Raw genomic sequence first — 22,851 nt, 5'->3', positions numbered from 1 at the left:
TTTTTTCTGTGTTCAGAAAATGCAGCCAAGCAACCACTCCAGGTTCCTTTGTACCTTTATGCATCATGGCGACAATACAAAAAGTCTTGCATACATAATTAATATTAATTATAAATGAAAAAATTTGCCATAGTCTAAAAAGCAAATAATTTTTTCTATTTTTTAAATTTCAGATTACTTATTGCTTATAACAACTGCTTTTGTCCCTCCATACTTCACAGACAAATAAAGGATATTTAAATTAACTCTATTAAGTTTGCAGTTACTATTGAATTTAAGCTGCTTCAGCAGCATGGTTGCAGGAACACAAACAATGTGCCATAACACTGCATAAATATTGGTTAGATGCAACTCTGGTCTTACTGGTGCCTTTGACCAAGAACCCTTTGTTTTTCTCAAGGAGTTATTTCTTAGGTATTTCGCTCTATAACAAGTTTTTTAATTGTGGAATGCCCCACCCTGACTCAGTACTCTGGCACTGAAGCATACCTGTGACTATGGTGCTTGGCCAGGGGTCATTGGAGGATGCAGCTCTTGCCTTTATATATATATATATATATGTATGTATGTATAAATACACCCATGGGACATCCCCAGGGCTGTACTAGCCCTGACAGACCCACTGGGATTCCCCACCTTGCCAAGAGCACCCAAAAGCACCATGAGCCCCATGTACGCTTTTGGCAAGGGTGACCAATGCTCAGCCTTGCTCCTAAGTCCATGTCAGACCCCTCAAACCAGAAAAGGAAAACCATCTTCTGAAGACATGGACTTGCACAGGCCATGCAGTTTTTATTCATGGCATCCCTAGAAATGGGATTTAGGAAGGAAGCACTGCCAGGAGACAGTAGCTGGGGAACTGATTAGACAGAGAGCATTTAACCTAATCTCCTCTGCCACCAGCACATTCTGCTTCCTGTAATTAAATGTGATCACAGATGCAATTCTTTAGGGGCATAATGCCACAAATTTAGACACCAAACTACTTCAGCTATAGGTGGAAAAAATAAATGCTGAAAGTAGAGGAATAAAAATATGAGGGTTGCTATGACTGGAGGCTGAACTACTAGACAGCTAAAAGTCACATGAAGATATAAACTTAGCAGGTGATGAGGTAAAATTCCTAAAATTCCAATAATTTTCTAAATAACAAACAACTCTGAAAAGTTTTCTCTTCTATCCTAAAGAATTACAGGGTTATTTTGAAGCCAAAGGATGTAATTATCTACTACTCCATATGTTTTAGGGGGAACAAAACCACACAGACTGTCTCTCTCTAAGATTTAGAGAGGTTATATTCACTTCCTGTATCCCCAGAAACTAACTGACAGTGTGAAGATGAGAAATTTAATATAGGTAAACAAGCACAGCTTTCTGAGAGGTTGGTAACAGAAAATTGAAATCTATGGGTCCTGGGAAAATAGAAATTCCAAGCAGGATTGTTAATTACAGTGGTCTTAGCTCCATTCCCTAAAGAGTTTTGTTTTACTCTTTAAATATGATAAGACTTAACTACACATAGTTCTTCTCCAAAGAAGGGATACTTCAAATGGTAAGTCAAGCAGAAAGGCAGGTGTGGGATTTGATGCCAGAATTTTGAATTTAAAAGAGGATAGAAACAACTTTGCTTGAACAACAGTCCCATTCTATCTTGCATCACAAATAGCCAAATTATTTTGTTCTTTTTTTCCCCCTGACGTCCACGTAGATTCAGCAGTATTGATCAGCATTTGTATAAAGCTGTATAATGGTATTTTTAGAAGGACAGAATGAGTGATATTTATATTACCATACACTGGAAAGAGGCAAAAATAGATGGAAAGGCAAGAGTAGCCATGCCTCTGCTTTGTTTCAGAACTGCTCAAAAGCCACAGTAGGCATTAACAACAGAAATAGTAACAGCTGTCTGAAAAGAACAATACTGGTGAGTGACTGCCTATAAAAGGGTGACTGTGAGAAGAAAGGAAAAAAAATGTGTTTACTAAGAAAAGCTAGCAAAAAGTATTGTTTAGTTTTAATCTTTCTCCCCTGTATTATCTACACATTACACTAATTAAATTGTTGGCACTCAATTTTACTGATTTATTTTATCTGCCTTCTAGCCCTTCTGTAGTTGATTTTCATATTATTTTGTATTCATGAGTTTCAATGAGAATGAAAAAGCTTGGATTAAGAACCAGAGTGTTACAGAATAGTTCTGTATACACAAACTGGACATCTGTCATTACTCTCATAGTTTTGCAGGTATGGTGGTTTTAATGATGATTTGAGTAACAAAAGAGAGGTAATCTCATTTAATTAAATTGTTAGTAAGAAGTTATGAAATTAACCTTTTTGCAGAAAAAAAAAAATTATATAATCATGAATATATGCAATATTGGGTCTTTTTGCTCCTATCATTAAATAAAGAGTTTCACAGATCCCAGCAACATATATAAAATATTCACTAATACAAAGCTTTTGGAATGATAGCACACTTCCAATAACTTCTGTGGAATGCACTGACATAGTTTTAATACTTGAAAGATCCTCTGAAGATCTACATTCAATAAAATATAGAATAATTTCACTACTAACTTAAGTCGCAGGAGAATGTTTACAACAGAATGTAACAAGAGTCCCTGAGCACTAGTACTTCTCTCTTTGGGAATATTTGTTAATACAACCAAAGGGTAAAACCCAGCAGGCATGAAAGACAAAAGATGCACATGCATCTGAAGGTTATTGTTGTTCACTTATGCAAAAAATAAAATACACTGATTCAGTTTCCAAACGTCTTTCTGCTAATGCAAAGAGAACATCTCTATAATTATTAAATACAACTGAACACAGGCTAGGCAAAGACTTGGAATCTTTCCTTTCATTTATAAAAGTCAATGATGTTGATTTTTCCCCTCAGTTTCCCAGCCCACACCTTCTACCCCTGAAGAGGTGTGCAGAATACCTATTTCAGTGCACTGCTTGCCATGAGCAGTTGCACTTGGAACTGAGTTGCTGTCTCTGCATTGAGTTAGTCACAGTATTTTTTTAAAAAGTGTTGTACCATTCCCTTTCAAAAGGAAGTATTATTTTTTATTCTATAAGCTACTCTAGTTTTCTTTTTTTGCTAGGTGCATGTCATTGGGACAGAACCAGGTCAGGTCCGGGATACGTGACTGGAGCAGAACAGAGCCAGCCCAGGGGCGGTGGCAGTCCCCAGAGGCTGCAGCCCCTGTCTCTGCACCTCCTGCTCAGAGCCTCTGCCACAGGGTTCAGGCATGTTAGGAACAATGAGAAAGGGCACAACTTCATTTTGACCCAGCTGCTCTCAGCTGCAAGGTATTGATGAAGGAATCACTGCACCAGCTGTAACTCAGAGCAGACTTCACACTTCTCCACTTAAGGCCAGGCAGACCCACAGCACAAGGAATGGGCAAACACACTGCTGCAGATCCCAAAAGAAGGCACAGCTCCTCTTTTGAGCAACCCTGGGAGAGTAACCTCACAAAGAAATAGTATTTGCATAAACGTTTAAAGCATTGAATTCATCTTGTTGCTAGAATCATGAAGCTCATTAACAGCACTGTGATTTTTGCTGGTGAAGCCCCCAGAATATTTAGAGCTGTGATGATATGAATGGAATTGCACCTTGCAGCAAGATGCACCCTTTAGTTTGTCTTCTGAAGCTACACTGTCAAAATGCAACCAACATGATAAGTTTGGCTACCACAATCTTATAAAATGCAACCAAAATGGAATGGCATCAGTTTTTAAAATTGCCATAAAAATCACAAATCATCACTGCCTAACTCCTGACAGGATTTTGTGTATTAGAAACATTTACAAAACCAAATTACCACTCATGTAGTTTGAATTTCACCTTTATGTGAGGGACTAGCACAAGGCTATTTGTTGCTTCAGTCCCAGTGAAGTTTCAATTTTGAATGGAACTTGATTATTAGTTTCACACACTGTTGGTCCTTATATATATGATTAGTTCCACTTAGGTCAAAGAAAAAAAAAACAAAAAGGAATTAATTCTCTTAATATTCTTGAATTTAGATGAGGTAAAAGCTAAATGTGCAACTACTGACTTAAAAATAAAAAATTTAAAAAATACAAAGCATTTAAATGAAAGTACTGAGATCCTGCTGAGAATCATATTTTACACATAGGACCTTTTTCTCCTAACGTTTATTCAATATATGAATTTTAAGTACAGTATAAATTACTTCTTCTGAAAAAGAACATGCAGTTTGATAAAGCTGGAGTGAACAACCTCCACAGGAAATCCATCATGAAGCATTTGATTTGCTAAAGCAAAATGGAATTTGCCTAGTAATTTTTTTAAGGATTTTCCACTGGACTTCCACTGGCTTGGTTTATAAAAGAACTATGATTTGAGTGGCATTAGTACTCCACATGCTTTAGGGAAAAAAGCATGTCTTGTAAGGAGAAGTGAAACAAAATCACCCTTGGATATAAAAACAACATCAGTTTGTTAGGTTAGGATCTAGGCTGGTACAGTGCCTCCAACTTTTTTCAATCATAGTCAAGTAACCACCAATAAAATAAACAGTCTGTAGTGCAAAAAAGCCCTGCAAACACAACCACGGCCAGCTTAACTCTGTAACAGCCTTCTTAAATGACTCTAGCAGTAAAGTACTCCAAAACTGGAGAAAGAAAATCTGCAGAAAAATCTGGGAGCAGATACAGAGCAGCACCATTCACCTCTCCTGCAGTCAGTGTGTGACACCCAGGACCTGCTGAGTGGCTCAGACAATGCAGGACAATGCTGAGCCGGCTGCAAGCCCCACTAAGCACCACACCAGTCTGGAGCCACCCAGGACCCCAGCAGGGTGAGATGGATGCACAGCACCCTGTGCACTTTCCTTCTTGACCCATCTGGGTATTCTGAGCTCATCCTTACACTGAGCAATACATTTTGCAATTACTTCTGGCCAGAACACAAGCAATTACTGCTGGCTGCTTTGTCCAGGCCATGCTGGTGTTCAGCTGGACCAAGAAATGGACCTTTCCTGATACTCTTCCCTCCTCACACCCACAGGATCTTACTTTTGACCTCTGAGAGAGCTGTCTGAGCAGCTTTTAACTTCTGGACATCAGTGTGTGGAACTATGCCAAGAAAGGGGATAATGTGACAAACAATGAGCAACCTTGTGGTGCAAATCTCAGTGAATTTTTGTTTCCACACAAATTCTCACCACAGTGTAACAAATGTGGTATTTGCAGCAAAGGAGAAGGCCAGCCATGGTGAAATACCAGCCATATCACACTGAGAAAGCAAACATTGCAAAATATACTTTATTAGCAGTAATGTTTTAATTTTAAATCATCTGCCTGGAATAATATTAAAAGACAGCTTTTGTATGCATAACTTCTGTGCTTGAATAGCAGATAACTAGAATTTCGTGTAGATGCTAAAGAAAAAATAAAATACGATTTGCTCATCTTACTGTGAAAAAATAAACATTTCCCAGCAACTACTGTCATAAATCCTTGAAAATCTATGAAATGATCTGACACCAAGAAGTGGTTCTCCTGCAAAATATTACAGATCCAGCAAAGTCAGCTTTTTCCCCCAAGTAATCCACAAGAAATACCGGTCTGGGATAATATCAAAACCAGTGTGTTTCCATTTCCTGACATCAAAAATAACAGCTGCTTCCATCAATTCTTCCTTATTCTTTATCTAGCATTGATCCTGGTATATAATATCCAGGATAGTTGATTTTCTTAGTTAATCTCTAATTCTATTTTTTAAATACCACACAACATTTTCAACACTCAGCTCTAAATATTTAAAAGGATCCACAATACTTAAACAATGATTTAACTGTAGTAAGGTCAGAAACTGGAGACAATGGATAAAATGTGATCACAAATCATTGTATTGAGTTATGCATATTTTGAAGGAAGTGTTAAAAAAAATCAAGAGGCTCCTGGCATAGTTTTTCACTGCAGCAGTGCCTTTGTATCATCTGTAGAGGAACGCAGGTTAATTTTTTATTGCAAAGTCAAATCTGTTCAAAGTTCTTTTTAGTCTCATATTTTAAAATAATTCTGAGATAAAGTCTATTGGTTGAAATGATGACTAACATCAGAATACCAGTTTCAGTAGACTAGATTATCACACATTATATCAAGTAGCAGCATAAGAGTAATATTCTTATATTATTAATTATGACTGCACACTTTGATTCATCCCTTTATATTCAGGAACATATATTTTGGAAGAATGACAAGATAAGAAGCAGTCTATTATTTACTTAATTTTAAGCTGTATTAAGAGTTGAGCTGAAATTATAAAACAGAACATCCTAAAGTTCTGCACCAGTTTTCCAAAGTCAAAAGACTGCCTACAAAATCTCTCTTTAAAGGGTTTTGCTCAATACTGCTGTCAGAAACAACATTCTAGATCTTGAAACTGTTAGAAATCTGAAGCTTTTCTACACTTTGCTTGTGTTACTGATTTAATCCTTCACATCACCTCACCTCACTAAAAATCTGTACTCTAATCTTTGATGCTCTGCTTCAGGTTCAAAGTAAATTGTCCCAGTTTATCTCCATGTGTCACAGAGATGTAACTTCCTTGGTCTCCTTTTTCTCCTCAATGTCTTACATATATTTATTCCAGATTAAAAAAACTCCACCAAAGGTGCAGTGATGCATGGAGAAGATCTTGGCATGGTCACAGTAACCATTTGCAGGACGGCTTTCACACCACTCAGCCCTCAAAAGAGCAGTTTAGGGTTATGTGCCAACCCACCAACCCCTCACTACCCCAGTGGAATGCTGAACTGGATTTGGCACTTACAACACCTCAAAGTATTTTACATGCAATGACACAATCAGTGTTGGTTAGGTTTCATTGTTGTTGGGTGGTTGTTTTCTTTTTTTGGGGTGGGGGTTGCTGCTATCATTTTGTTTGAGTTTGGGTTGGTTTTTTTTCAAAATACCATACTGCCTCCTAAAAAATCACTTCTTCCAACTGCTTATTCCCTATCTGATTACAAAATTATTATCACTTGTTTATGACAATTTCCATAGCATCCAGTGTAATCTCAAAGTGCTGTGACTTCAAGTGGAAAATAATCACCATAAATCCATGCTAACGTCGTCACCTGTTATACAACAAAAACAAGAGAAAAGGAAAACAGAAACTGTCATATGTGAAACAGGAGTGTCAGCATAGAAAGCATGTCAAAATTTTCAGGAAATATTACTGTATTCTTCTTAAAATAAAGATGTCAGTTCAGCATAGTAAGCTTTCAGCTGAGCACAATACTCTCAACACCCCTAAGTCACATTGCATAGCAGATGTTAAAAGCAAAATCCATTAGGACTAATTAGATTCTACAGAAGAAAAAAAAAAAACTAGTAATAGCATGCACAGGCAATCTTGCATTACACAACAGTACTGAGAGATACCATGAACCACAAAAAAATCCCCTAAAAACATTAAACATGTAAATTTAACCCTTTTCTCACAAAATGTAAGCTAACAGATGTTACAGTGCTTGCAGCCACAGGAAGGAGCAAGGTCTCCTGTCTCCAGTTAGAGGCAACTTTTGTGATGGCCATGACCTACTGTATATCAACAGGTAATTAATTAATCTGTCATCCTGTATGGCAGTGTGAAGCTAAGCAGCAGAAGAGTTTGAGCATCCTTCCCAAACTGCTTATGCATCTCATGTTACACTAACCTGACCCAAGTCATCCTCATGTGTACTAAGGTGAGAGCATGGAGCCGAAAAAAACCAGTTTCTGGTATTCTCTGATAGAGCCTTTTCACTACCATATAGAAGTTTACTCCTTTAAGTGAGCATTAAGAGACAGAGACAGGATTTGTAATGGACACGTGGAACAGATCTATGAGCACTTTCCAGAACTGAGCCACCAATGCAAGGTACAGGCTAAATTCTGGCCATGTACTAACTGGGAAGATGAATCTACCATTGCATGCATGATAGCTCAAACACCACCAGGGGCAAAGAACTTAATTTTTCTTTTTATAGGATTTATACATACAAAGAAGGAAATCCGGTTTTGTATTTGTCATAACACATTGCCAAAGGCTGAAGCATTATTTCCTGGTAAGCAGTATCAAATAACCTCTGGTTCCTCAATCAGAATTAGTCTGCATCTATCCCTAGATATTAAGCAGTTCATGAATGAGTTTAATGCATATGCAGTATCCCAGGTGAATTTGATCTTCCAGAATGTTTAAGAATATAAAGTAATTTCCTTTTTTTTAGAAAAGTGATGAATGATCATTTCAACTACCAAAGTTTGAAAGATCCTAGAAACGGACCTGAAATATGTTTCACAAGCCACAGATTAAACCTTTGTCTTTCTTTAGTAACTCTTGGGTAGAAACTCATTAAGCTGCTTATGGCCTCAGAAAACAAACAGAATGAATATATCGTCATGTAGGTTTCCAATCACTTTACTATCTACCATTCCTAGGAAACAGAATTGTCCACAGTCCTCAGGAGAAATGGTGAAAAATAAGTTTACATGACTGCTATGGACTTACAGACCAACAAATAATACAGTTGCTATTAGTTGCAGCTGCTCATGCTGTGAATAACAAATGTAAATGCAGGTACGGCTTTTTCCAGTGGGATATAAAACTGGGTTTCTTCTTTGCTAGCACCAAATTAAGGCTCAGGCACTGTCCAAAACTGGAATAGGCTCCCTAAAGTCTTTTGTCTTGATATTTTGTTGCCTGTAAAACACAGTCCAGGGCTGGACATGAAAGCTTTTGAAATCAGCAACTTCCTACCTAAAACTGCTTCCTCTTCAGGGCTCATGGGGACATTTGGCAAAGAATGAATTGAAAAGCAACTGCTCTTCTTCTTGTGTATTAAGCTCTGCTCATGAGCAAGGAAGGAACATGGCCCTGGCTAAGGCTGCTGGAGAGCTCTCAGCCCTGATCCCTCTTGTCACTCTTGGTGCAGAGCACAAGGCTTCCAAGGCTCGCTCTCCCTTTGCTGGATTCTTGTGCAGCTGTCAGGCAAGGCAGCAGCACACACACAATCCATCCAGGGCATGTTATAATTATTATTATAATAAAGTGTTGTTTTATCAACAGTCTCCATCAATTGAACATCTAGTAAGACTAAAAAAAAGACAACAAAAAAACTAAAGCATTTACTTCAGCCACTGTTTCACATGTTTCTCTTCCCATTTTGGTCATTTTCTTTAGTGTTGTTTCCATATTGCTATATTTCAGAGAAATGTATCTGATCATAAAACAATATATAAAGTCGTTATACAAAAAAGATTCTAAATGCATAACAAGCAGCCAAATTAAAATACACCCAACACCTTTTCAGCCTATTTTTATGTTAGTCACTTTTTTGCATTCAGAAGTAAAACAAAACAAAACTCCCACCTGAAAAATTAAACAAAACCATAAATTTTCAGTTAACTGTATAAATTTAAGTAATTAACTAACTATTTTACTTTTCACATCAGAAGCTTGAAGACTAAAAACCAAAACAAAAATCATTACATACAACATCCAGTTCATCCCTGGCATTATTCCAGATAAATCAGTGGTATTACACTGGGGATTAATTTGGAACACTGATGTGAATTGGAGGACTCTTCTACACAGCAGCCTCATCGTAACATACACACAAAAAAAAAAAATAACCAAAACATTATGAGCATCACAAATGCTCATGGAAAAAATTATGCACCTACAAATCTATTTATAAGCAAACAGTACGTACTATTTCAAGGAAATTTTATATTATTTAGAAAATAATTTTATCAAATTTTCTGAGAAAGAAGGTTTAATAATCATGTAAAATACTTGATAGAATTCCATCCAGGAGAATGTGAAGCTCCTCTAGAGCTCAGTTTTCACATATCCCATTGAAATATGACCAGTGATAGGTTATGCAATTAATCTTCAAAAACTGTTTTAATCCAGTTTCAAAGATTGATCTGAGTACTCAAGTCTGCTCAGCAAATGGAAGTCACCATCTATACAATACAGAGCAATATAAACGAATGAATTTCTCCTCCCCGTAGAAAACCATTCACACTTCCCTCCTCTGTTAAATACCGTGCCTAAGTCCAGTTTTACAGGGCAAACAAGTTGCTTCTGTTCAGCTGCCTAGCCAGTGAAGTTAGTCAGAGGCTGTATCTCCCCCCCCACCACAGAGGCAGATGCTCTGCCAATTCATCCCTTCTTTGCTCAGGGAGCCTGAGACCACACAGAGGCAGGAGAAGAGAGAAGTGAATGCAGAACACATCTCTCTTCCGCCGGCTCGCTCGACTCTCAAACACATCTGTAATGTTTAAGGCTGCCTCTGCCCTTCGAAGACAAATCTCTGCCAGGGGATGGTGTTCTCGATCCAGCTGCAGTTTCATGACCCGGACCCGCTGCTCGGCCAGTGCCCTACATAGCACTACATACTTTGCCAGATTGAAACTCATTCGTCATCGCTCGGTTTTCCTATCTGCGAGTGACCCGAAATCTCTAAGGCTACCCACAGCCAACCAGCGAAGTTGCTTACGAGCTGTGTAAATGGCTATGGAGTGGTTAATTTCTCTTTCCCAATTTTCGTCCACCTTGGACCCAGACTCTTTCTCGTTCCTTAGGAAGTTGGTTGTGCCCTCTCTGCCCCTTCCCTCACGGGGACCGTGCCCAGGCGCAGTGCGCTCACACGAAGGAAACGCAGCGATAAAATATTAAAACCCTTCCTTGCTCGGGCATCTCTGCGTCGCCTCGCTGGCGGGAGAACCGCAACGCTCCGCGCCAGAGCCGCGCCCGCACCGCGCCCGCCCAGATGGGCAGGGACCCCCCCCCCCGAGGTCACAGCCCCCCGGTCCGTGACCAGTGACCCTTCCCTTCCCCCGGGACACCCCGACCCGTGCGGGCTGCCCCTCGGCACTGAGAGGCGGGATCAGCCCAGGCTGCCCCACGAGTGTGCGGGGGGAAATGCTCCCACGCCGCGCTCCGGACGGGGCAATTTAGGCAGTCCTGTCCCGCCCCCCACAAGGCACAAAATGAAATTTGAACTATGGCGGTGACAGAGCGGAGTGAGGGGAAACGGGGCAGCCCCCTTTTCTCTCCAGCTACATGTTGCTTTGGGACACCGAGCGCTCGGGGGTGCAGCTGTACTTAAGGAGCACCCGCCGGGGACGAGGGCGAGGGGCACGACACCGGGCGCGGGCAGCACTTACTGAAGAAGATGTACTCCGTGTAGCTGCTCCAGATCTTGTCGTCCCTGTACTGGTTGATGAAGGCGGCGGTGCCCGTGGAGTTGCAAGCCACCATGTGGAAGCCCGCCTCGGAGAGCCGGTCGAAGGCTTGCTCCAGGTAGGTGAATTTGAGGTAGAAGCGGGAGGTGTACTTCTCGGGGGGCCGGTCGGGGTCACGGCTCTCGTTGAGGGTCTCTCCGAAGACCTCCTTGGCCAGGGCGATCCTACCGCACACCATGATGCGGGCGACGCGGCGGAACTTGGCGTCCGCCTGGTTGTCCCGCACCGTGGTGTAGGAGCCGCGGTAGCCCACGGTGAGGAAGCCCGAGCGCTTGTCCAGCGCCGCCCGCTGAAGCCGGTCGCTGCTGCCCTGCGAGTTGCTGTCCTCCAGGTCGCTCTGGCAGCCCTCGTCGTTGAGAGAGCTCTGCTTGGTGACCTTGGGCGACAGCAGCTTCACCAGGTCGCCCAGCTGGAAGTACTCGGCCTCCCGCAGGAGCCGCTCCTTCTCGGGGAAGTGCTCGGGCAGCGCCAGCTGCTTGTCCCGCAGGTAATCCAGCACGTACCTGAAGAGGAAGCCGTCGCGGTCAATGAAGAAGCGCGCCCGGCTGTCCCTGGGCAGCTGGCGGGCCGCCGCCGGGCCGCCCCGGCACGGGGAGAACATGGTGGCCAGCGTGCTGTCCGGGACGCTGAGCAGCGTGGAGTGCCTCGTCACGTACACCTGGCCCCCCACGTTCAGCTCCACCACCTCGGGGAACGGCGAGCCCGACGGCCCCGATACCATGTCGCTGATGGGCAGGATGCTGCCGCCCGCCTCCTTCAAAGCCATGGCTGCGAGCGGGCGGCCGCGAAGGAGGGTCTCCCTCCTAAAAAAGCCGGCCTCCCTCCACCCCTCCTTCCCTCCCCTCCCCTCCACCCACACCTCCCTTCCTCCTCCTCCTCCTCCTCCTCCTTCTTCTCCTCCTTCCCCTCCTTCCCCCGCCGCCCGGCGCGCCCGGAAGCGCCTGGACGGAGCCGCTGCTCCGCCGCCCTCCGGGGCGGCAGCGGGCGGCCGGACCCCGGCCCGGGCGGTGGGACAGCCTGGGCTGGGCTCCGGCCAGACCCGACCCGAGCGCGCCCCGGCGCTGGCTGCTCCGGCCGGCGGGGCGCGGGGCCCGCAGCCGCGCTGGCCTCGGCGCCGAGCGGCCGCCGGAGCGGGCTGCCACTTTGGCAAGCGCTGCCGCGCTGCCGGGCTCGGCCCAGGGAAGAGCCAAGCCCATAGCGGGCTCCTCCCCTCGCTTCGGCTGGCTGCCTTCGGTTTGAAATTAATTTTTTTCCCCCCCTTGAAAATCTCCCAGCCTCCCCCAAATGCCTCTGCCTGTCTTACGCTGTCGCTCCGGTCGGCACTTGCAGTGCTAGAATGATAGTCGTCCTTCCAAGAGTAGCATCCAGCAGGATGCATATGACAGCATTTTTGCCCATCTTTCCTCTATCAGCATGCCTTTAATATGAGCAAAGAGGGCATTAATAGAGGGCACAAAAGAAACCAGCGTTCTCCTGTGCTCGTGGCACAAACCTAATGGGTCCTGATGGGACACAAATGCTGTTTTTGATGTGAGGATTCGCTATGGCAAGGCACACTGGATCTTGATTTTCAGAGAATCTAAGCATGCTCTCTAGATGATGATGGAATTGGGGTGATTCAGAGCAGAAAAAAGTCAGCTGCCTTTAGGATCCAGATGACAAGACACTGATTAGGAACACATTAGTGTCTGGATTCTTGGCTGTGAAGCAAGCTAAATTTCTACGATATTTAAGCAGTATAGAGTTTCACATTTTTATATTTCTAGTGATAGCCACAGCTCACCTGCCTCCAGATTTCTGATGCATGTATTTGCAGGCTGTGCTGCTGGAATATATTAGAGCCCAGATTTGTGCTCATGCATTGGCTAAGAGATGTACAATTGCATTTGCCAGTAAAAACCAAGGCCTAAACCTGACTGTTTCCCTGACTACCAGTGCCAGGCCTAAGTGTGACTGTTAAGCTGGGTGTTTCATACATGGGAACATTTTAGCTTTTTTTTTTGTAATCCTTTAAATGGTGAGGGTACAACCATTAATTGTGCCACCTAGGCAGGAGCCCAACTTGTTCTTCAATAAAACAAGAATGACTTCAGGCCTGGGGATAAAAATCATCAGCAGGTAGATAGCTGCAGTCTGTCACTTCCTTGCTAGTGTGCTCAAGATGACCAGTCATCCAAAGCTTGGTCAGGGTCTTTAAACTAGTAGTAAAGACTTCTCTGCTTTAAAGAAGTAACATACACATCTACAGCACTTCATCTGACCTGTCTTAGATACCTCTTTCAGGGTGGAAGAAGTCAGTCCATGGTGATACTTTCCTTACTTCATTTGCTATTGACTAACCCTAAATCTCTGTTTAGAGAGAGCTCCTTTAGCTTTTACATGGCTAAATTGAGAAAAGACTCCTAGAAAATTAGATGTGTTGTGCTTCAAACATAAGAATTTTGTGGAAGTTAAGGGTCAGGCAAACAAATGTACAGGAAAGATTTCAGGAAAGATTTCTGCAGTGTCCCTTCTTAACCACTTAACTGAAACCAATTAATAGCTTTGAAAAAAGAAATCACTGTAAGAAACAAAGTAAAAATTTGTCCCTTTCCTTGTTTATTTTGTTTGAAATGGTCTTAAATGCCATAAAAAACATTCAAACTGCTGGGCAAGAAAGAAGGGCATCATTGTTTATTGACAATTTTTGCTGTATGTTTCTGTAGGTTTAATTCCTTGGGATATGAGAGGAGTCAGTTTTCATTGTCTTGTTCATTTCTCCAGGGGACATTGTTTCTCTTGAGGATTCAGATGAAATGTTTCTGCTGATTTCTATGAGGACAGATTTCCTGTCCACTGTCTTCTGTGCAATATAGAATAATAGTTTGCCCACATCTAACACAACTCACTCCATAGTATTGCATGGCTGTGACACTGTAGCACCACCCTTATGAGCAGCACTGAACTGTTCCTATGGTCAGAGTGGTGCCATTAGCATGAGGATAATTGCATTTGGTTTTCCTCTCCAGAAGCCTGCAGCTGCAGCAGAACTGTATCTTAAACATTCTCTCTGGTGACTTGTGTTTGCAAGGATGTGTAGTCTAAGAATACATACTTCAACATAGAGTGAGATAACTTGCCACACAGAATTTGTCAGTTTGCATAGAAGTCATGCATAAAACAAATATTAATGTAATACTTAGGAAAGTAAGAAGTTTCTTCTCAGGATTATCAGTGAAAGAAGGGACAATCTGTGCTACATTCTTTCTAGGCTCAACAGCCACTGTGACACTTGAAAAATCCATACACCAAATGTTACAGTCACTTACTTCTGTACTAAGCTCCTGTATGCTGTTTATGATTTGGTCAGCTCACGGTTTCCTCTATGAATAAGCATATACTAGGCCCATCAATGCCATTGTCTGAGTTGATGAAAACAGTCCATGTAAACTCCAAAGGTAATTTTTCATGAGAATGGACAGAGAGAACTTGTTTGTACTCTGTGGAGTAGGAGCCATCTTCTTACAGGTCTACATTATGTGCTGTAGCAGCATCCTGCAGTGCTGTTTGAGTGGAGTCTAAGGCCAGTACAATGGAGAAAAGTAAATCTTTAAGTACATAAGTAAATATCCTTAAACTTCAGACATGTAATGGTTTCTGATGCTTAAGGCAAAGAAGAAAAATGCAGGTGAAAATCTGTCATGGTCTGTTTCTTTATCTGTCAGGACTGTTTTGGGATTGGGCTGAGGAATTCAGTTAGTTGGAGATTCCCTTAGGTAGGCACATGTGCAAGCAGCAGGCAGCAGCAACAACTAAACAATCCTTTTGGAAGTAGCCTGGAGGGAGCCTTTTGGAAGTAGCACAGTCAGGATAAGTTCCTCAGATAAAAATTTTCTTTTCACTGAAGTCCTTCCTGCCCTGGAGTCAGTTGGTGTGCTGGTTTGACCAGTCTGCATGATGAACCTCAACTCACCTGAGAGGATCATGCTGAGAGAGGGGAAAAACAGAAAAGAGGGTCAGGAAGATCATCTGGACCACATCATGTCGATCAACCAGGTCATTCTAATGAAACATTCATGTAGATAAAAGTATGCATTTACTGCTGCTCAGACAGTTCTAAAATGGAAATTAGGATGTCAGTAATTAATACATTTATTTGGCTTACTGCTCAGCCAGGTTTTGAACTGATTTACCCAGGTAAAGGTAAATTTTTTACATATAAAAAATGCTACACTAATCTCTTGTGAAACTGTATTTGGTAAAATTGTTAAATAAAACAGTGTTTCTGAGAAGGAGAGAGGTGAAAGTGAGAGTTTTCTTCATGAGAGACTTATTTTAAAGACACTCTTGAGTATGATTAAAAAAAGAAAAATCATTCACTAATACAATACAAGGTGATTGGATAACATGAAATAAAGGATACATAACCACTTTTCAAATTAAATTGTAAAAAAAAATCTTACTTCTCTATAAAAATGAACAATCAAGTAAAGGATAATGTGTAGTAAAAGAACAGATATTCCCTTAGAGAGAGAATGATAAAAATTCTGTTATCCCAGCAACGGAATAAATTAAGTGAACTTTTCTAGTAAGGAGAAAATTCTTTGTCCTGAGCTGCACAATCAGGAAAGAAGAGTTCCTGCAAAAGAAGTTCCAGATGATTACTCTGAGCAGGTCTGCAATAATTACAGAAATCATCTAATAAACATTTAAGATCATTATGTTGTCTTTCAAACAGTCATCAGCACAAAAACATATATTAAAATTGTAGACAGGAATGTGAAAAACTGCCAGCAGAATCATATCTCCAGCACTGTTGTACTCTGGCCCAGTAAGCCTACAAGTCTTGGCCACTTTCACAATTTCTTCTTTCATTTTGGTTGTCATTTCTGTCATTTTCACAGATATTAATATTTTCCTGTTAAGAATTCTTCCTGTTAAGGTCTTACTTGCTTCTCTGTTAGCAACAAAACATCATTCCAAAGTACTGATTTTTCTAAAGACTTTGAGCTTGTCTGTTTTCCATCCACCTACCAGTCAACATTTCAATACATATGTTCTGTTTGTTCCTTATTAGCTCATTCAGCACATTTTTCTTCCAGTCCTAAGATTCATCCTTTTTAAACCTTGGATGTATTTATATGTAACATTTCATTATTCTGAAATGATGGGAATTACAAGAATTTAAAAATGTTTGTATTTACATTGTATTTATATTATAACTGTATTTAATTAATTATCAGAGTTCAAGAGAAGCACTAATACATGTAGATGTGCTGTGGGAATTTGTGCATTCAGGACCTAAACAACATTGTATACATTTGGGTTAGGACTATAGATTATTTAGTTGCAGTACTGGGCCTTTAATCAGAAGAAATTAGCCTGTAGGCCTGATTCTGGGAATCTGGGAACTTTCTTTACAGTCTGTAGTTATTTATAGCTCAAATTTAAGTTGCATTTAAAACATAGCAAGCAGTTATTAAGGTTTTAAAAATGATGAATTCTCAGGGAAAAAAAAAAAAAGACCTGGTGAGAAGTTTTGTAAGCCAGGTTAATCAAGAAAGAATTTAGCAACTTTTGCTTCCCAAGGACTGGAAGTTTTACTCACTAATAGTTAATTTATCTGTTTTCTGACAGCATTTACAGAGGTTACCACTGTGAAGTCAGCTCTGTTGTACTGTGGCTGAAGTGATTTGTTTGAATTATTCATGACAACAGCTGCATTAGCTTTACCTGACAAGTTCCTCAGGTCGAGAGTCATTTTTCACTTATGAAAGTTAAAATTATGCCTATGCTTTCATACTGTAGCAGTTTGGGGTATTCCCTACTAACTAACTAGTATTCCCTGCTAACAATACCAAAGTGAAACTAAAAGAAAGAACAACCCCAGAAATTAGAAACCTTTGTTAGAATATTTCAACTGTATTTTTTTACCCATACATATATGAGAATAATTTGATATTTTATATTATTGGATTTATTCGATGAAAAGTGCACAAATTTTTTTCATCATTAAGATTAGCACTCAGAATTAGCATTCCAAAAATATTTCGTTCATAGTTCCTTTTCAGAGCAGAAATTTGTCTGCTATGTAAATTTACACTAGCCTAAATCTGACTGAATTCTAACTTCAATGTGTCAAACTCTGCATTTAACATATTCTGCCTATAAACACCCCCATAGCAAGAATCTGTTCACTTGCTGTTAATTAGACCTAATAGCCTGAACAGTTATGCAAGTGTATTCCAAGTATGACAATGACATTTTTCTCACTTTTCTCAGTGTAGGCTGTATTTAGCATTTGAATGTACTATTTTTTTCCTTCTTCATTCATTTATCTTTTTGAAAAAAACATCTTTTAAATATTGATCAGTGTGAAGTCATTTCCACAGAAGTACTGCTTATTGATGTTCTGCTCAGCTGCTCATTTCTTTCTTATTCCCAAGCAGCAATTTACCAGAGCCTGCTGAAATGAACAGCTTGACAGAATATATATATATCTATATATATATGGTATCATATGGTTTCCTTATAGTGAAGTTAGGCTGTATTTCATTAATACTTCCTCAACATTAAGACATTTAATACGGTCACTTGCTATAGCAACAGTTTTTATGCACTTACACACCTTTTTGCTGTCATCAGAACAGGGTATCTCATATTCTCTTGCTGCCATTTCATTGTGAACCTAAATTGAATGAAATACAGAAATTTCAGGTAGTCAGGACACAGATGTAGTGGTACACACTTGTGCTGGAGCAGTTGCAGTCTGAGTCTAACTGTTTTGTGAATAAAGATTTTGATTTTTCTGTGTTTTGATAGAGTCTGCACAATCCCAGCTCCTTTTGGTTTCAGCTTGTGTTTGCAGTGTTCAGGAGTTCTGGCAAGTAGGCACTTAGTGTCTGAGTGGGTATGAATCTACAGTCTAGCACACAGAAATGAATGCAGAGTGTTTATTTCAGGAACTCCCTACAGTAGTGCAAATTATGGCTTCTCTAAATTCAGTACAGATTTTTCCTGTTTGCTCTAGGTTATCTAATTTTGGAATAGATGATCATAACAATCTTTTCTTCTTCATTAAGGGAGAAAATTCCAAAGAAAATATAATGCATAATGCTTTTCCAGTTTAAAATTATGCTTGAGTTTCTACATGCACAAAATCAAGAAAAGTCATTGTTCTGGTAATATCCTAATTTGCCATGTTGTATGTCAATGTTTCTGTTAGTTAAGTGAAAAAGGAAGAAGACATGTCAGTCAAGACTCTGATTATGCAAAACACTTAAGGCCACATCTATAACAGAATATTCAAAAACCTTTCCCGATCCATAAAAATTAATATGACTGAGGTACCTAAACAGGAGGTACTATTTTGGCACTGGATATACAAACATTTTTGCAGTATCTGAAGAGCCCTATTGCTTATGATGAGAGTACTGATTAATGTAAAAAGTATGCACATGCAATGCATGATCAGAGATTATACTAGGTCTTTGCTTCTGTGTTAGTTATACTGATGTTTTATTAGTAAAGCTTAAAACAATAATTCATAATATTTTAGAGCTTACTGTCTACTCATGTCCTTCACAAGAGGCAAAATAGCATAATGAAATATGATTATTTGTTTGTAATTTCCATATACTTTTATTCTTTCTTTTGTACTTATTTTCTTCCTGATGTTCCATTGTAAAACCAAATCAGAATACAAAGATAGAATTTCTTTGTCATGCAGGGGGCTGCATTCACAAAAGAAAGCAGCAGAAGGTGTTACAATGATAAATTAATGATAGCTTTAAAAGAAAAAAAGTATGGAAGTGACAAAGCTCCAAAGAATAGCACAATAAATTAACACAGGAGAATGAAAAGTCAGTAATACTAATAACAATGTGCATTTGATTTTACAGCCAACCAAATTGTTATCGCTATCAAAATAGTATTAGACTGTAAGGAAAAAATAAGAAAGTAAAATTCATAGAGGTGTCTGCCTCCCACACTTTAGAAGACAATAAAAAAAATCAGGAAAATAGACAAAAAATAGACACATAACACAGTAAAAGACATTTTGGTTCGAATGCTGTACCACATTATTTTCCCTCGCTGTCATGTTGATAGTTTGAGACTGTTCTGTGTTGTAATTGGCAGATTTTTTTAAGAGTATAACTATATCTTAAAAGGAAAGAAGTCAAAACTACAGAAGCTTGTCATACTTGGTCGCACAAAGTGAAAGCTGAGAGGAGTACAATTACTGTACATGACTATGGTATGAGTTCTGAAATCCTGAATGGCCAGGCTGGCCCAAGGCCAAATAAGTTGAAACTGATCCTAGATACATTTATGCTGACGACAGGAAGGAGGTCAGTTTCAGAAGAGGGGTTTTCTGACCCTCATACTTTATTGCTAGAATCAAAAGGACAAAAAAAGAAAAAAAAAAAGAAAAAAAAAAGAAAAACCTGAACCAAACAACAGCGTCATCAAAACAGCCTTAATTAGTTTCAAGATGTTTCTAGGAAATAATAAAATAATAAATTTGATTTCTAGCCCAGTCTCATATTCCTGGTTTCTCTGAATTAGAGCACCATTTGTAGATACAGAACTACAGTGTTCCTGGCACAGCCAGATTTTTGGTCATAGGGACTGGTTCTCCTGGCACCTGCTGCAAAGGAAAGGAAAGAGTTTTCCAAAGGGTGTCAGGGATGACACAGGTACTGGAAGGACCGGCCTGGGGTGATGCTGCCCTGGATGTAAGAACAAGGAGGAACTTTCAGGGCTGAAACAGTGACTAAGACCCATAATTGTAGTGATGGGTCTCTAATCTCACTTTTACCACTGACATAAGTCTAGAAACTTTTCTTGTTGCCCTTGATGCCCTGGTCACATTTAATTCTGCCAGGGCATTACCTTTCCTAACCTCATTGCTGGCTGGTAGGACAGTCTGTCCCTCCAAGGCTACCTGTGCTTGCTTCCCCCCTTTGCCTGGGCAGCAGTCTTGGCCAAGGTGCCTGTAGCAGACTCCCACTAAGAAGTCACCTGTCCCTGCCCTGTATTTCATCCTGGATCCTCATATCCAACCCATAGGCTTTTGCCTGGCTCCTCTTCCACTCCCAGGGGGAGCTCCAGGCACTCCATCTGCTTATTGACAGAGAGTATGACACCCTCTCTAGCCCTGCAAGGTCAAGGAGCAGATCCTCCTGGAACCTGTGCTAAGGCTCTTGGAAAATGATGAGGAGATTGGTCACAGCCAACATGGCTTCAGTAAGGGCAAATGGTTCCTGACAAATCTGATGGCCTCCTGCAGCAGGGTGACAGTGTTGGTGGATAAGGAAAGGGCAGCCGGCATCATCTTCCTGGACTTGTGCAAATCATCTGACCCTGTCCTGCACAGCATTCCTGCCTTTAAACTGGAGATCTGTGGATTTGGTGGATGGACCACTTGACTGATGAGGAATTGGTTGGATGGTCATGCTCAAGGAGTCGTGGTGAAAGGCTCAAAGTCCAAGTGGAAGCCAGTGATGTGATGTTCCTCAGGAGACAGTACTGGGACCAGCACTGCCTAACATCTTTGTTGGTGACATGGACAGCTGAGAGCACCAAGCTGAGCAGGCAGTCAACATGCTGGAGGGAAGGGACCTTGACAGACTTATGAGGAAATAGATGATCTTGGAGGTCTCTTCCAGCCCAAACTATTCCATGTGATTCAACCTCCCTGTCTCTTGTGAGACTCTTTCAATAGCTGCTAACCCCTTCTCATTTAATATATCAAATGGGGAGGAAGGACTTCTAGAAATTATCTGAGTGCATCAGTAACTCAATTTCTTAGGTATTGTGATATTAAAAGAATGTCTTATAGTCAGCTGCTCTATTCAAGCAAACTGTAGTCTTACCTTAATGTGGCCTCTCTAACAAGTACATACATAGAGAGGATGAAAACAAAAAGAGTAAATGTAAGCAAGGGTTTGGGTGGGTTTTTTGTGGTGGAAATGTGCTATATGACAGATCAATGGGAAATTGATAAACATTAATATACAATAATGTAAGCTCAGTTATAAAAGGATGTTAAAATGAATATATAAAAATGGAAATATATTTAACTAAGTAGATGGGAGGGTGAAAGAGCTAGTCATATGAGGGGAAGTAGGCTATTATGGCCACAACTTAAATCTGGTTTGAAGATTACATTATCTGGGCTATTAAAAATAACAGTCACAGATTAGATGAAATCAGCAGAAATGTGAAATGAAAAGTTTGTGAAATGGGAAACCTTTGCCTTCCTTATGAGCAGCAGCCATCAGGAATGAGACCACTTAATTCCTTTTCACTTTGGGGCAGAGGAGAATGTAAAAAAATGTTGTAATACCAACTTAAATGAGCCAGAAAATGCAATGTGAAGAGGAAAAGTTTGGGTTTTCCTTCCAGCTGGTCCAATCCATGCTATGAGAAAAGGCAGAGAGGAGTCAAAACATTCCCTTATGCATTCTCTGCCATGGCTGGTTTTCACATAGTCATTGACTTGCTTGTTACTTGAGTGAAAAACAATTGTGACCTGGTCATTCCTAAGGCTGCAGTGTCATTCAGCACTGAATCTGAATTGGTCTCAGAGAATAAACTGGCTATACCAGTATGCTGTATTTTACCTTCTCCCAAAACAAGAGCTCAAGTGTGAAATGACTGAGTAAATTAAAAGGCATATGGAAAGGTCAAGAGAGCTGTAGGAGTAATGAGAGATTTTCTTAACCTAGTCATAGCTTTGAGAGACTCAAGTGGAAGAAATGAAGCTGGTAGTATATATATGGCAATAAAACACAGCCACTGTTTTCCTACACCATAAGATTCAAAATAGTTTTAGCACGAATACTGCTGAGAATTACAAATCCCACAAATATGAAGAAAGCATGGAAGATGTCAAGCATAAAGATGAAATGAAAAGAAAAAATTGAGGTAAAACAGAGATGAGTCCTATTAAGCATCAAACTAATGTGTTTAAGGAACTAATAATTAAAATCCAATGGCTTGAGGTACTGGGAATTCTAAAATATTTCAATTATTGAACATACTAAAGGTACTTAGTGCTTCAAGTAGTGTAGTATAAGTGTAATTACACATAAGTGTAATATTAATACCAGCACTAATAAAGCATTAACACAGAATTAAAAACATGGCCAACTAATTTTAGATTTGACTAAAAAGTGTCGTCTTAACATTGGTTCCAGTTTTATAAAGCACACTTCATGTTATAATCATGAAATATTACAGGTGTTGCTCATTTTTCCATCTGCTGGAAATTGGGATTTGAAGGATCATATTTTTGGAGTCTTACTTTTTTAATACCTGATTTATTTATTCTTTGTGTATGTTGCAAATGCATCTTAGACCTGTCATTGACAGCCTGTGTTCTCTCAGCTCCTGGGGTCAACACAGCAGAATGACTGCTATGGGGTTGAAGTTTACTTAAGATTAGGACATAACTCCTTGCAGGTGATGCTGATCAAAAAAGGTTGAAATCACTACTTTAGCTGAATATAAGATCTATCTTCCTCACACCAGTCACCTACTTGTATAATCTCAGAGCTTTTTATAATGAAAAATTATCAAGTA

The 22,851-nt window shown here is 40.3% G+C and overlaps 1 protein-coding gene across 2 annotated transcripts in view; it reads right to left on the bottom strand.

Moving 5' to 3' along the window:
- The window catches only part of KCTD8 (potassium channel tetramerization domain containing 8), a 92,898-nt gene extending 80,067 nt beyond the window's left edge, over positions 1–12,831 (bottom strand). Inside the window, exons 1-2 of one of the 2 annotated variants that reach the window (XM_077177575.1) lie at positions 12,587–12,831; positions 11,206–11,786 (exon numbers count right to left, since the gene is read on the bottom strand). In XM_077177575.1, coding sequence (XP_077033690.1) covers positions 11,206–11,786; positions 12,587–12,681 — 676 coding nt within the window. In that variant the 5' untranslated portion in view covers positions 12,682–12,831. Of the gene's footprint in view, positions 1–11,205; positions 12,125–12,586 lie in introns of those variants that run through there. The other variant, XM_054633296.2, reaches the window with a different exon arrangement.
- Positions 12,832–22,851: the final 10,020 nt, after the last annotated feature.

Source organism: Agelaius phoeniceus, chromosome 4 (assembly GCF_051311805.1).
Source record: "Agelaius phoeniceus isolate bAgePho1 chromosome 4, bAgePho1.hap1, whole genome shotgun sequence".
NCBI classification, from domain to species: domain Eukaryota; kingdom Metazoa; phylum Chordata; class Aves; order Passeriformes; family Icteridae; genus Agelaius; species Agelaius phoeniceus.
The sequence above is the reverse complement of the archived record's forward strand: the minus strand, read 5'-3'. Positions and strand labels throughout refer to the sequence as shown.